The following is a 17029-nucleotide window of genomic DNA, read 5'->3' on the forward strand; positions in this document are numbered from 1 at the left end:
TTGTTATATATAACTTATAAGACATTGTCTTGTCTTCCAATGTACTCTGTTATACATAATGTACTCTGTCATTGTGTGCAGAGTGTTAGAAGAGTTGCTTCGAGACAGAAAGATGGAAAGTGTCTTTGAAAATGGTCCTGATCAGACTTTCAGTGGTATTTTACCAAAACTGTTTTTATTATTATCCACAGGAGCTCATGTAATGAAAAGCTGGTGACAAACAATATGCCAAAAGAACTACATCTGAGCACGAGGATAAAACATATTAACCAACTACTTTTTCTGGAGACAGTATATCAGATATTCCCACTACCTACCATTCCCCAGTAACAACAAAATCTGATATTAATCACATTGTTAAAAAAAAGTACAGTTTACAATTTTCATTACACTCTCAAATTACTGATAGCATATTGCAGTATTTCCTTAAAGAGAAATTCCAATGAATTACTAAACTTACAATATTCAAACTATATTTGTATCTTTCATTTAAAAGTACTACACTGCTACTTAAAACTATAAGTACAATGGTACTTAAAACTATAAGTACAATGTTACTTGTATATACAACAATGTACAATGTCACTCCTAATTGTATCTTTACTTTAATTAAGAGTGTCCAAAGAATGTCATATGTTACTCTGCTCCTACTGTATTACCACGTAGTTATTTTGCATGTTAAGTTTTCATACTTAATCTATCACAGACCTTAGGTTTAGTGGAATCTATCCACTATGTCTAATCTAAACATAGTCTGTGCATGCTACAAAACTGTGTGTACTACTGTACTCATGTGTTGTAGGGAGCCAGCAAAGATTATCGCTTATTACTTACTCTGATATAAAGTCATTGTAATGTAAAATGTAACCTTTATGAATAAGCAATTAGCATATGCACATGCTAAGTCCACTCGCTATGAAGGGACATAATGCAAACAGAGAAATACATGAACATAGGCAACAGACAAATCAAGCAGATACAGGTATATAACTGTTGGAAACATGGCAGGCTTCTGTGACTTTTCCTACCCATCAAATGGAGGTGGAAGAGCCTACAATTATTAGCTTATTAGCATCTTTGCTGTAAACATTCATTGGGCTGGGACCACCAGCTATCCATCCCTTTGGCGTCATTATTATGGCCATTATTGTAATTATCATGAGCGTAAGTCATCTCAGTTGTCAAAGAATCTTCCTCTGTGGAGTCTTTGAAGTGGTGTATAAATTGAGGATCTTCGTCATGCCTCAGTGACAGTCACGTACTGTAATAGAGCATTATAAAACGGTCTGTCTCTCTGTCAGGCTGCATTTTAATACTGTCTGTCTGTCAGGCTGCAAAAGGAGAGTCGACTGGATATCTGTCCTTAAACCAATGCCTGTGTTCGCTCCAATGCCCATGTCTGTGGGCCAGGGCTTCCGAAGAAGGAGAGATGGGGTATGCAGGGGAGGATGGACACGACAGACCTTTTTAGATGTAAAGAGGAGTCCATTCGTTAGATGTCTGTCCTAAAAGGAGAAATAAAAGAAACAGTGACCTGATGCAAGTAACACATGTTATAGTTTGTTCATTGAAGAGACATTCATGTGCATATTTTTGTCAATATAGGAAAATAATATATATAAGTCGCTAATGTGTAGTGTGTGCAAGTCGTTTTCCCAAACAAACACATGAACCAGAAAACAAAGCTAATTCCTCTCACACAGTGTAGAACAAAGCTAATTCCTCTCACACAGTGTAGAACAAAGCTAATTCCTCTCACACAGTGTAGAACAAAGCTAATTCCTCACACAGTGTAGAACAAAGCTAATTCCTCTCACACAGTGTAGAACAAAGCTAATTCCTCTCACACAGTGTAGAACAAAGCTAATTCCTCTCACACAGTGTAGAACAAAGCTAATTCCTCACACAGTGTAGAACAAAGCTAATTCCTCACACAGTGTAGAACAAAGCTAATTCCTCACACACAGTGTAGAACAAAGCTAATTCCTCACACAGTGTAGAACAAAGCTAATTCCTCACACACAGTGTAGAACAAAGCCCACAGTGCTTAACTTCTGCTCTTTCTCCTGTTTAACAAGCAAATATTTCATCTGGAGCTTTCTCAATTGTCTGTAATTACAGTTCAGCTTTCCATGCTGAGAAACAGAAGAGAGAGAGAGAGAAAGAGAGAGAAAACAAGAGAGAGAGAGAGAAAGAGAGAACGAGAACAAGAGAGAGAAAGCTATCCAGTTAGCATGTGTGTTGTGGGTGTCCTGTGACTACACCATAATACACAAATTGCCAGGAATGTGTTGCTTTCTCGTATACCAAACGGGGGTATGCTACTGCGGCGAATAACAAGTTGTGATCTTAGCGTCACTTTAGACTAAAGTAAAGTAGATCCCCTCCTACTGACTGGATTTGGGTAGAGCCTCCTTGGCATTTGTTTATCTATCTCTCTCTCTAGCAAAATGAAAATGTAAGTGCGGTTGATTTACAAAGAAGCAACTGATGCAGTACTAGGTCGCACGCACGCACGCACACACACACACACACGATAGGATCATTTTAGTCTTCATTGACCTCATCTGTAAGGTTTCTGAGACAGAAGCCTACTCATGTTAGGGATAGTTCAGCGATATTACATACTTAGTGTTTCCTCTCTAAATATGTAACTTCTCTGAACTATCCCTTTAACACATAGATAAATATAAACACAACATGTAAAGTGTTGGTCCCATGTTTCATTATCTGAAATTAAAGATCCCAGAAATGTTCCATACGCACAAAAAAGCTTATTTCTCTCAAATTTTGTGTACAAATTTGTTTATATCCCTGTTAGTGAGTATTTCTCCTTTGCCAAGATAATCCATCCACCTGACAGGTGTGGCACATCAAGAAGCTGATTAAACAGCATAAAAGGCCACTCTAACATGTGCAGTTTTGTCACACTACTCAATGCCACAAGTTTTGAGGGAGGGTGCAATTGGCATGCTGACTGTAGGAATGTCCACCAGAGCTGTTGGGGGAGAATTTAATGTTAATTTCTCTACCATCGTCTAATTTTGTTTTAGAGAATTTGGCAGTACGTCCAACCATGTCAGCCCAGGACCTCCATATCCGGCTTCTTCAGCTGCGGGATCGTCTGAGACAAGCCATCCGGACAGCTGATGAAACTGAGGAGTATTTCTGTCTGTAATAAAGCCCTATTGTGGGGAAAAACTCATTCTGATTGGCTGGGTCTAGCACCCCAGTGGCTGCGCCCCTGTGAAATCTCAAGATTAGGGCCTAATAAATGTATTTAAATTGACTTGATTTCCTTATATGAACTGTAACTCAGTAAAATCATTGCATGTTGTATTTATATATTTGTTCAGTGTAGATCTTTTACGTAGTTTTCTTTTCTTATTGTCTGATGTGAACTGAATTGATAACGATAATGGAGGAAGAGCCGTGATTGAAAATAAGAATTTGTTCTTTACCTTGTCTAGTTGAATAAGGTTAAATAATATAACAAATAAAAAAATAAAGAGCAATGTCATACATCTCATTTGCATTAGACCAACATCTTTATATGGACTATATAGTTTCTACACCCTCCCATGTTGGTCAGTGCACTGCTTTTGTACAACGTGTCTAACCCAGAACTCTGTGATGCACTACGTATCAAACCCAGAACTCTGTGATGCACTACGTATCAAACCCAGAACTCTGTGATGCACTACGTATCAAACCCAGAACTCTGTGATGCACTACGTGTCTAACCCAGAACTCTGTGATGCACTACGTGTCAAACCCAAAGTATAGAACTCTGTGATGCACTACGTATCAAACCCAGAACTCTGTGATGCACTACATCTCAAACCAAAGTATAGAACTCTGTGATGCACTACATGTCAAACCCAGAACTCTGTGATGCACTACATGTCAAACCCAGAACTCTGTGATGCACTACGTGTTAAATCCAGAACTCTGTGATGTACTACGTGTCAAACCAAAGTATAGAACTCTGTGATGCACTACATGTCAAACCCAGAACTCTGTGATGCACTACGTGTTAAATCCAGAACTCTGTGATGTACTACGTGTCAAACCCAGAACTCTGTGATGTACTACGTGTCAAACCCAGAACTCTGTGATGCACTACATGTCAAACCTAGTACTATGTGATTCACGAAGTATAGAACTCTGTGATGCACTACGTCTCAAACCAAAGTATAGAACTCTGTGATGCACTACGTCTCAAACCAAAGTATAGAACTCTGTGATGCACTACATGTCAAACCCAGAACTCTGTGATGCACTACGTGTCAAACCCAGAACTCTGTGATGCACTACATGTCAAACCTAGTACTATGTGATTCACGAAGTGTCAAACCCAGAACTCTGTGATGCACGAAGTGTCAAACTCGGAACTCTGTGATGCACGAAGTGTTAAACCCAGAACTCTGTGATGTACTACGTGTCAAACCCAAAGTATAGAACTCTGTGATGCACTACATGTCAAATCCAGATCACTGTGATGCACTACATGTCAAACCAAGAACTCTGTGATGCACTACATGTCAAATCCAAAGTATAGAACTCTGTGATGCACTACATGTCAAATCCAGAACTCTGTGATGCACTACGTGTCAAACCCAGAACTCTGTGATGCACTACATGTCAAACCCAAAGTATAGAACTCTGTGATGCACTACGTGTCAAACCCAAAGTATAGAACTCTGTGATGCACTACGTGTCAAACCCAAAGTATAGAACTCTGTGATGCACTACGTGTCAAATCCAGAACTCTGTGATGCACTACATGTCAAACCCAGAACTCTGTGATGCACTACGTGTCAAACCCAAAGTATAGAACTCTGTGATGCACTACATGTCAAACCCAAAGTATAGAACTCTGTGATGCACTACGTGTCAAATCCAGAACTCTGTGATGCACTACGTGTCAAATCCAGAACTCTGTGATGCACTACGTGTCAAATCCAGAACTCTGTGATGCACTACGTGTCAAATCCAGAACTCTGTGATGCACTACGTGTCAAACCCAAAGTATAGAACTCTGTGATGCACTACATGTCAAATCCAGAACTCTGTGATGCACTAGATGTCAAACCCAGAACTCTGTGATGCACTACATGTCAAACCCAAAGTATAGAACTCTGTGATGCACTACATGTCAAACCCAGAACTCTGTGATGCACTACGTGTCAAACCCAAAGTATAGAACTCTGTGATGCACTACATGTCAAACCCAGAACTCTGTGATGCACTACATGTCAAACCCAAAGTATAGAACTCTGTGATGCACTACATGTCAAATCCAGAACTCTGTGATGCACTACGTGTCAAACCCAAAGTATAGAACTCTGTGATGCACTACGTGTCAAACCCAAAGTATAGAACTCTGTGATGCACTACGTGTCAAACCCAGAACTCTGTGATGCACTACATGTCAAACCCAAAGTATAGAACTCTGTGATGCACTACGTGTCAAACCCAAAGTATAGAACTCTGTGATGCACTACGTGTCAAACCCAGAACTCTGTGATGCACTACGTGTCAAACCCAAAGTATAGAACTCTGTGATGCACTACATGTCAAACCCAGAACTCTGTGATGCACTACGTGTCAAACCCAGAACTCTGTGATGCACTACATGTCAAATCCAGAACTCTGTGATGCACTAGATTTCAAACCCTGAACTCAGTGATGCACTACATGTCAAACCCTGAACTCTGTGATGCACTACATTTCAAAACCAAAACTCTGTGATGCACTACGTGTCAAACCCAAAGTATAGAACTCTGTGATGCACTACATGTCAAACCCAGAACTCTGTGATGCACTACGTGGCGAACCCAGAACTCTGTGATGCACTACGTGTCAAACCCAAAGTATAGAACTCTGTGATGCACTACATGTCAAACCCAGAACTCTGTGATGCACTACATGTCAAAACCAAAACTCTGTGATGCACTACGTGTCAAACCCAAAGTATAGAACTCTGTGATGCACTACGTGTCAAACCCAGAACTCTGTGATGCACTACGTGCACTACATCCACACTACAGCTGTTGGAACAGCCCAGCCCATGCAGCACATCCATCCATCCATCCAGCACCTGCGCTAGCATCAGCTCAATGTTCAAACCCCTAAAACTAAAGATGAGTAGCAGAAGCCCACAACTCTTGGAACCATCGGCCTGTTTGCAAGGCTCTGAAGCTCTTAAAAGCCAGATGTGCCACAGAGGATCTATAACAGCTGGTCCTAGATCAGTGCAAAGTAACTGCAACTGCAACCCTCAAACACATGTAGATCCAGAGGTTCCGGCATAGGAAAGAACAGTGACAGCTCTTTAATGGAAGAATAAGCAGAGTTGAGCACCACTTGTTGTTGCCAGGTTAAACACAGCAGTGTATTCTAAATCACACACACACATGAACCTAACAACATGCACATCTGCATTTACACACACATATACACACATCCAGTAATACACACATCCACTTAAATACACACACATGCTACACACACACACAAATGCAACTAACAACACACACATCCGTATAAAACAGCCACACAAATGCACCCAATATGAACCCCTCACATAAACAAACACTTTATCCAAACACTCATTACACACACGAAAAAAGTTCATAAACACATGCACGTTTCATTTACTGTAGGAAGGAATTTCAGTTTCCACAGTTCAGTGAATAACGGTAGGAAGCAGAACAGTTCAGTGAATAACGTTAGGAAGCAGAACAGTTCAGTCGATAATGTTAGGAAGCAGAACAGTTCAGTAGATAACATTAGGAAGCAGAACAGTTCAATAGATAACGTTAGGAAGCAGAACAGTTCAGTAGATAACATTAGGAAGCAGAACAGTTCAATAGATAACGTTAGGAAGCAGAACAGTTCAGTCGATAACATTAGGAAGCAGAACAGTTCAATAGATAACATTAGGAAGCAGAACAGTTCAATAGATAACGTTAGGAAGCAGAACAGTTCAGTAGATAACATTAGGAAGCAGAACAGTTCAATAGATAACGTTAGGAAGCAGAACAGTTCAATAGATAATGTTAGGAAGCAGAACAGTTCAGTGAATAACGTTAGGAAGCAGAACAGTTCAATAGATAATGTTAGGAAGCAGAACAGTTCAGTGAATAACGTTAGGAAGCAGAACAGTTCAATAGATAATGTTAGGAAGCAGAACAGTTCAGTAGATAACGTTAGGAAGCAGAACAGTTCAATAGATAACGTTAGGAAGCAGAACAGTTCAATAGATAACGTTAGGAAGCAGAACAGTTCAATAGATAACGTTAGGAAGCAGAACAGTTCAATAGATAACGTTAGGAAGCAGAACAGTTCAATAGATAACGTTAGGAAGCAGAACAGTTCAATAGATAACGTTAGGAAGCAGAACAGTTCAGTCAATAACATTAGGAAGCAGAACAGTTCAGTCAATAACATTAGGAAGCAGAACAGTTCAATAGATAACGTTAGGAAGCAGAACAGTTCAATAGATAACGTTAGGAAGCAGAACAGTTTAGTAGATAACATTAGGAAGCAGAACAGTTCAGTAGATAACGTTAGGAAGCAGAACAGTTCAATAGATAACGTTAGGAAGCAGAACAGTTCAATAGATAACGTTAGGAAGCAGAACAGTTTAGTAGATAACATTAGGAAGCAGAACAGTTCAGTAGATAACGTTAGGAAGCAGAACAGGATGTAATGACTATGCTTCTCTTCAAGGATAGACTCATCCACGTATAGAGTTTGGGTTTCCAACCACAGTGGTGGAACCTTCAAAGTCTGGCTTTTGATGCTGCTGAGGATGTTATAGTAATGTAAAGGGAATACCAGGAGACAGCACAACTAGTGTGTGTACGTGTGTGTACGTGTGTGTGCACGTGTGTGTGTGTTCTACTCAACATTTGTGTGTGAGTGTGTGTTTTATGTATGGGCATTTGTACATGTGCTTTGAGAGACTAGTCAAGGACCATATCACCTCCACCCTACCTGACACCCTAGACCCACTCCAATTTGCTTACCGCCCAAATAGGTCCACAGACGATGCAATCTCAACCACACTGCACACTGCCCTAACCCATCTGGACAAGAGGAATACCTATGTGAGAATGCTGTTCATCGACTACAGCTCGGCATTTAATACCATAGTACCCTCCAAGCTCGTCATCAAGCTCGAGACCCTGGGTCTCGACCCCGCCCTGTGCAACTGGTTACTGGACTTCCTGACGGGCCGCCCCCAGGTGGTGAGGGTAGGCAACAACATCTCCACCACGCTGATCCTCAACACTGGGGCCCCACAAGGGTGCATTCTGAGCCCTCTCCTGTACTCCCTGTTCACCCATGACTACGTGGCCACGCACGCCTCCAACTCAATCATCAAGTTTGCGGACGACACAACAGTGGTAGGCTTGATTACCAACAACGATGAGACGGCCTACAGGGAGGAGGTGAGGGCCCTCGGAGTGTGGTGTCAGGAAAATAACCTCACACTCAACGTCAACAAAACTAAGGAGATGATTGTGGACTTCAGGAAACAGCAGAGGGAACACCCCCCTATCCACATCGATGGAACAGTAGTGGAGAGGGTAGCAAGTTTTAAGTTCCTCGGCATACACATCACAGACAAACTGAATTGGTCCACCCACACAGACAGCATTGTGAAGAAGGCGCAGCAGCGCCTCTTCAACCTCAGGAGGCTGAAGAAATTTGGCTTGTCACCAAAAGCACTCACAAACTTCTACAGATGCACAATCGAGAGCATCCTGGCGGGCTGTATCGCCGCCTGGTACGGCAACTGCTCCGCCTACAACCGTAAGGCTCTCCAGAGGGTAGTGAGGTCTGCACAACGCATCACCGGGGGCAAACTACCTGCCCTCTAGGACACCTACACCACCCGATGTTACAGGAAGGCCATAAAGATCATCAAGGACAACAACCACCCGAGCCACTGCCTGTTCACCCCGCTATCATCCAGAAGGCGAGGTCAGTACAGGTGCATCAAAGCTGGGGCCGAGAGACTGAAAAACAGCTTCTATCTCACGGCCATCAGACTGTTAAACAGCCACCACTAACATTGAGTGGCTGCTGCCAACACACTGACTCAACTCCAGCCACTTTAATAATGGGAAATGATGTAAAATATATCACTAGCCACTTTAAACAATGCTACCTAATATAATGTTTACATACCCTACATTATTAATCTCATATGTATACGTATATACTTTACTCTATATCATCTACTGCATCTTTATGTAATACATGTATCACTAGCCACTTTAACTATGCCACTTTGTTTACATACTCATCTCATATGTATATACTGTATTCGATACCATCTACTGCATCTTGCCTATGCCGCTCTGTACCATCACTCATTCATATATCTTTATGTACATATTCTTTATCCCCTTACACTTGTGTCTATAAGGTAGTAGTTTTGGAATTGTTAGCTAGATTACTTGTTGGTTATTACTGCATTGTCGGAACTAGAAGCACAAGCATTTCGCTACACTCGCATTAACATCTGCTAACCATGTGTATGTGACAAATAAAATTTGATTTGATGTGTGTACACATTTTATTTGAATGTTTTATGTTATGTTTGTCTAACATTGTTCATATTTCTACTGAAAATGTGTGAGTGTGTGTGATTGTTCAAAACATTAGGAACACCTCAATATGACGGATAGCCTCTGCTCCCTGCACCTCATCGTCCTTTCTTTGGCTCCTTGTTCTTTCCTACCTCTCCCTTTTAATCCTGTCTTCCTGGTTCTCTTTGATGGGCTTTTCAGTTAGCTCAAACTCATCTTTTATCTTTTAATAAAAGCTTATCTTCTAGGTTCTTATCTGCATTCAGAAGAGTGGCTGCTAATTACGCCAAGTTTACTTGTTTTTTTCCAAGAGACTGAGAGGAAAGGCAGATAACAAAAGCTAGAAATGGCATACACACACAGACATGGATATACACTCACACACACGCACAAGGATGTACACACACACACAGACATGGCTATACACACACAGACATGGCTATACACACACAGACATGGATATACACTCACACACACGCACAAGGATGTACACACACACACAGACATGGCTATACACACACAGACATGGATATACACTCACACACACGCACAAGGATGTACACACACACACAGACATGGCTATACACACACAGACATGGATATACACACACACACACATGGATATACACACACACACACACATACACGTAAACACACAAGTATACACATGCCAGTGCATAGGCTACACACAGTGATACGAACGCATAAGAAGTCCACATCAACAAGCACACACACATATACATCGGCTCACTCACACACACGCACCATCAAACTCTCCCCTGGCACACACACCTTCCTAATGCCTCACAACTGTTTCCAATCTAAAGGTTCCTGCTTGTCTGGGCCTCGGCAGGCCCTGATTAGATGACACTGGATACAAGATCCTGAGGAGAAAGGGCAAGGCTGCAGGGGAGAGGCAGGGAGGGAGGCAGGACTGCTTTTTCTCTATCCCTCTCTTTTTTCAAACTGATATTCCTGATATAACCTGATATACCTGATATAACCTGATATACCAGATATAACCTGATACACCTGGTATACCTGATATAACCTGATATAACCTGATTTAACCTGATGTACCTGATATAACCTGATGTACCTGATATACCTGATATAACCTGATGTACCTGATATACATGATATACCTGATATAACCTGATGTACCTGATATAACCTGATATACCTGATATAACCTGATGTACCTGATATAACTGATATACCTGATATAACCTTATGTACTTGATATACCTGATATAACCTGATGTACCTGATATACCTGATGTACCTGATATAACTGATATACCTGATTTAACCTGATGTACCTGATATAACCTGATATACCTGCTATAACCTGATGTACCTGATATACCTGATATAACCTGATGTACCTGATATAACTGTGCAGGACCCCGGTATCTGATAACACTAGAGAGAAAAAACATAACTGTTTCTGGTCTAGTCTGCCTGAGGTATGTTAGATAACGATCTGGATAAAAGGTTTGTTAAGAGTGAGTCAATGGTCAAACTACATGCAAAAATTGAATCGCTCATTGGTGTACTTAAAAACGTTTTAGAAAATGTAATATGATATTACAAACATGAAAAACAATTTTTAAGTACATTATTAGTCCACAATTAAACGGTTATATTGTCACTATAACAATAATTTGACGATTTTCAGGTAGTGGGCTGCTGGTATTGGATTTGGCTGGTTGGGTTTAAATATTATGTAGAACTCCAAACTATTGTCAATCATTCTATTTTCTGATCTACACAGTTCATCATGACAGATAGCTATATATTTCTGCCTAAAACTGTAAAATTATTTAGGATTATACTAGATTGCTACATATTACAGTACAATGTTTCATTAAAATGCTATTTTCATGAAATACGACATTTCGTAACTGCAGCAACATTAGCGTAACTGAAGCATCATTTTATTATGTTAGGAAATGTGATTGATAATACATCTTATGATGAAAGGACAGGATATTTATACTAATTTGATGTAAATTAAAATAGTCTATTAAAGTGTTTGTTGTCAAACTGCACAACATATGTTTTAACTAAAGAAGAAAGCAAATTGAATATTGTAATTATGATTCCACATTACTAGATTATTCTATTTGTAATTTAGGCTATTATACAATACTACAATTTCCTAATTTGTCATTATGTTTTAACTATATTATTACTTTTAATTATGTTACGGAAAAATATATTTTGTTTAAATAGTTAATCAATAGCTACGAACATACAGAGATGCACATGCACTCTTGCACATGGGCAGTGGACATGTGACAGTCAGATATTTATCAAATACGTTTACCTACTGATCCGTTGGGAATAGGCTTTTCCTATTTATTAATAGCATAATGCATTTTGACATATTCAAATAAAGACAGTCAACTCATACTCTTCCCACTTCAACAAATAAAAACATATTTCCTTAAAGGAAGATGCAAATCAATATCTGAATTTTACAGAGAAGGTGAAAAGCAAGAACAACTGACTTTTCTAAACATTCCGGAGTAGGAAATTCGGATTTGTTTGGGAATGTTTAATCAGGTTAGCCTGTTCTCCCATCAATCACCCTAAAGGGTCACTTTGATCAGTTAAATTAGAAAAGGCATATTTACATTAGTTCGATGCACAGATATGTCAGATGGTTCCTCTTTCCTAACCTGTGAATTATAACACATGTTCTCATCATTGTTGTCACGCACGTTCATAAAAGAAATCCTTAAAAGTAAAGCATTACTACATGGTCAACCAATTGAAACAACAAAGTAAAAATATAAATATTTGCAGTACATGGTTTTTTCCATAATACCAATAAGCTCTGGATTTCATTCCCATAATACCTGTAGACTGATCAGTATGACATATTTAGTTCAACTTCCTTGTCACTAGCGTTGCTAGCCTGGGCCTGTTTTCCCCTTAACGATGGAGATAAGTTACGAGTGTGTTCAAGCGTAACGTTAGTAACGTTTGTTTTGGGAAACAGCAGATTCAACGATAATCCTGTAAAGGTTTTAACGATCATCATCTTAAGATGCTTTTGGGAAAGCACAGAGGCCCTGGCTGTTTGGCTATATTGACGTGTGTGTGTGTGTGTATGTGTATGTGTATGTGTATGTGTATGTGTATGTGTATGTGTATGTATGTGTGTGTGTGTGTGTGTGTGTGTGTGTGTGTGTGTGTGTGTGTGTGTGTGTGTGTGTGTGTGTGTGTGTGTTCATGTTTTTAAACATACCTGCAGGGGTGTACCGTAGAGTTGTGGAGTTGGGGCTAAATTGTTAGGCGGCATACAGGGGCATTTTAGGTGGAAAGGGGGGTTGCGGGGGCAAAGCTCGAAGGGTGAACGGGTACAGTGGGAGTGATGGGGCAGTGGGTAAGTTGAGTGTTGGGGCAGTGGGTAAGTTGAGTGTTGGGGCAGTGGGTAAGTTGAGTGTTGGGGCAGTGGGTAAGGTGAGTGATGGAGCAGTGGGTAAGGTGAGTGATGGAGCAGTGGGCGATTAGGGGAATGAGAGGGTAAGCAAAGAACAGTTTGAAGAACAGTAGAGAATAGAGAATAATGAAGAGAGGGAGGTAGTGGGTTAGGAGGAAACAGTGTGTTTTGGCTTAAAGGAGGGCCAGAGATAGTGGCTTAAGGGAGGCCTTGGATGGTGAGGTTACTGGGTACAGAGATAGTGGCTTAAGGGAGGCCATGGTTGGTTGTGTTACAGGGTACAGAGAGAGTGGGTTAGGGGAGGCCAGGGATGGTGGTGTTAGGGGGTACAGAGATAGTGGGTTAGGGGAGGCCAGGGATGGTGGATTTAGGGGGTACAGAGATAGTGGGTTAGGGGAGGCCAGGGATGGTGGGGTTAGGGGGTACAGAGATAGTGGGTTAGGGGAGGCCAGGGATGGTGGGGTTAGGGGGTACATAGATAGTGGGTTAGGGGAGGCCAGGAATGGTGGGGTTAGGGGGTACAGAGATAGTGGGTTAGGGGAGGCCAGGGATGGTGGGGTTAGGCAGTACAAGAAGGAAGTAAGAGAAAGTAAGGTTAAGACAGAGCAGGACGGGCAGAGCAGGCTGGAGGATGGAGAGGGGACACTAGTGGCTGGCAGACATTGCCCAGGCACCCTCCATCCTCCAGACGGAAAAGGCGTAGCTGAGGCGTTCGTGGGCTAGGTAGTTGCAGCTAGCCAGCTTGGCGTCCATCTCATCACTCTGCAGCACCTGGTACAGGAAGTCGATGTAGCGTGACGCCAGTTTCAGGATCTGTATCTTGCTAAGTTTGTCGGAGGGCAGAGTGGGGATGATCTTACGCAGCGAGGCAAAGGCGTCGTTCAGTGACTGCGTGCGCTGGCGCTCGCGAACGTTGGCGATCACTCGCTGAGTGTGCAGGTCCTCGAAGGGCTCGCCGCCCGGGCCCAAACCAAGGCCGCTGGAGCTCAGCACGGATGGGGCCACACACACCACCGACGTGGGGGAGCTCTGTTGCTTCTTCTGCCGCTTTGGCCCTGACGGAACAAGGCAGTTGGGGCTCCCGCTGACCACGGCCCTCTCCTCGGCCCGACCCAAACTGTCCTTCTTGGGGTACGGCACCCGCTTTCGCCCCCCTGTTGGCCCACTCTTCTTGGAGCCCCTCTCCAGCTCCTCCTCGCTGGCCCCCAGCCCCCCTTCAGGGGAGTTGGCACAGGAAACCTCCTCACGCATAGCCACCTCCCTCTCAGGACACCGTCCTTCTTCCCTTTCCAAGGCAGGCTGGTTTTTGCTCTTCGTTCCTCTCTCTCTTTCCCTCTACTTCTCTTCTTCAGACAGCCGCGTGGGAAGTTCTGGTAGAGACACACAGGTTTAGAAGTTTCGTCTTCTTCCTCCAGTGAAGGACGATGAGTGATACGCTTCACGCTTCTAAACTGCAAACTGTTGAAGATCCATAGGTTTGGCTTTACTCCCAGTCAGTCAGAAAGCTCTGTCTCGTTCCTGTGCCTCTGTGGTGAATTCCTCACCTCCAGTTTCCCATCTCCTCCACCCGTGTGTAGAACAACAACAAACCATCTACTTCGTCGTGCTACCTCCTATGCTTTTATACTCGCCCCGCGAAAACAAGGGGCCTGCGGGCAGCTGCGATTGGTCAGAACCAGCTTCTTAGGGTGTGGTTTGGAAGCAGGAAGTGAGCTTGAGGTTGGTGGGTGGCTGGGAAGGGGGTAAGTGGCCTTCTCAGCCAATTGCGAGAGGCCTTGCTAAAAGCTGCAGAAGTTGTCTGCGTCTTTATAGGTTCCAGATTTCTCCTGCCAGAGCACTCCTGTCATTCTCCCGCACCCGCTTGTCTGTCTGTCTGTCTGTCTCTCTTCTCATCAATTCATTACATGCTTCGAGGCTCCTACGTTTGTTGTGCACTTTCACTTCTAAGATATTAAAACATGTTTCTTCGTTGATTGAGGGGATTAGTACTGAATGAATGCGCTTGGTATGTTCAAGATTAAGTAGATGTAATATCTACAAGTTTACAGTGAAAACCTTTTATGCATGATATCTCAAGGACTACTCCCTTAAGCCACTAATAAAAATGTTATTATTTCTCAAATTAGAAAGAACAAGTGTGAGTTCACTGTGTCAGAAGTGACCTCTCTAATATTTATGTGGAATCCTTATTATATATCACATGACACTATAAAGACACATCACTCACACCAAGTGTCAAACCTCCAGGCCAGTCTGGGCAAAAAACATGTGGATTAACATTAGACAGATTTTCACTTTAAACAATAAACCTTGTGATGTCATATTTCAGTTTAATAGTACCCACATAGAAATGGTGCCATGACAACTGGGATTATTCCTTTAAACCTTAAAACAATACTGCCACTGTGAATATGCCTTTTGTTCAGTATAAAAATTGAAAATATGTCACAAAACCTAGTAAATGAAAATAGTATTTTCAACATACAGTATGTCATATGAAGAATTTTTAAAATAACTTTTCAAATCAGGTTACCCATAGAAATATAACAACCAGAATGAATGTCCTTATTTAAGCAATTCCATTTCTATGCATTATCCACTGCAATCTCTATATGTGAGACATGTAGCCATGGCAACGGCCCATCGAGGACCCTAAATAACCCCTAACCCTGTGACCCCAGCTCACTAAGGTGAGAGGGCTGCTAATTATGCCATCCATGCCCTCTGGTGGAGTAGACACATGTTCTCTCTCCACACCAGGAACCCAGGGGAACACACATCTGGACCTGCGGGGACACACCACAAGGGACACACACACACAAACGCAATACAACTCCTAACCAATATCTCTAGACAATCTCCTGAAACGTAATCAAACATGATGCCTCGAAAACTACACATTTATCAATAGACATGAATAGTTCATTCAAGTATTGTATATGAATTGTCATGTTATGACAGACTTTATATTAGTGTTGATGGTTTTATCACAGGACACAAAGTGTGATTGCCTCTGCATTTGAAGGAGGTGAGTGGAGAATTTTAGAGGGGCTTTTTTTAGTGAACTTTATGAATGTTATATAGCCATATACAAGAGAGCTGGGATCAACTACACTCAACTGCAGTCAATCAACTCAAAAAATGTATTCCAGTCACTGAGATATTAAAGTGGAGGTTAGACTTAACATGCAGGAATAAGCATGCACGCAACACATTGGAATTATAACAGGCCTTACTTAAACAAAATGCACTTTCATTTCAACCGAAATTCCCAAATCAATTCCCAGATTAACTGGAATTATAAATACATTTTCTCCAACCTCCGGGTGGGGTTCCGAAGAAGGACAGGAAGCCAATTGTTGTGCGCTGGGCTGTCCAGGGCTAACCTTGGGGCTGCTTACCTTAGCAGAGCATGCCTCCATGCCACCATCATGGAAAGAATGAGCGAACGACAGGCTAACAGGAACAGCATGGAACGTGCACCCCTCGCACAGAACAGAGGGAAAAATATTGAGAGAGGGAGAGAGAATGGGAGATGAATAAAGAAATGGAAAAGAAAGGCAAAAAGAGAGAAAAAAGAAAGAAAAGAAGGAGAGGAAGAGAAAAAGAAAGTCCAAACAGAACCAGATGCAGGAGTGGGGAGGGTTGTTTGATCTCCCTCCTCATAGGCTGATTGATGTTGCACATTTCATTTCCTTGTCAGAGTCTTGACATAATGTTTCACTAAACACTCCGGACCCTTTTTTTCTTTTGACTTTTATTTTGGGGGGTTAATAATGAACCCCTCCTGTGGCTGCAAACAGACAGCACGATATCAAGAGGATGTGTATAGAAATGACTTTGATATCAAAGAGGAGTATAGGCCATCGTAATGTGTACTTTAGGTTTTGCCCATATGTTATAGTCCGAACTGATCCGTAGTATTGAAATACTGTACTGGGGAAAGTGTATGTTGAAAGAGGAGGGT

At 41.9% G+C, this 17029-nt stretch overlaps 1 protein-coding gene across 1 annotated transcript; it reads right to left on the minus strand.

Moving 5' to 3' along the window:
* Positions 1 to 141: 141 nt before the first annotated feature.
* LOC109890294 (twist-related protein 2-like) lies at positions 142 to 14657 on the minus strand. Its single transcript, XM_031825650.1, has 2 exons — positions 12868 to 14657; positions 142 to 1505 (listed from the first exon to the last, which is right to left on the minus strand). Exon 1 carries the CDS (start codon positions 14311 to 14313, stop codon positions 13708 to 13710), a length of 606 nt encoding a protein of 201 aa, XP_031681510.1. The 5' UTR covers positions 14314 to 14657; the 3' UTR covers positions 142 to 1505; positions 12868 to 13707.
* Positions 14658 to 17029: the final 2372 nt, after the last annotated feature.

Source organism: Oncorhynchus kisutch, linkage group LG5 (assembly GCF_002021735.2).
Source record: "Oncorhynchus kisutch isolate 150728-3 linkage group LG5, Okis_V2, whole genome shotgun sequence".
Lineage (NCBI taxonomy): Eukaryota > Metazoa > Chordata > Actinopteri > Salmoniformes > Salmonidae > Oncorhynchus > Oncorhynchus kisutch.

What these genes read in the sequence shown, in the direction of transcription:
- LOC109890294 (XM_031825650.1), bottom strand. Translation starts at nt 14,313, where the DNA reads ATGCGTGAGGAGGTTTCCTGTGCCAACTCCCCTGAAGGGGGGCTGGGG.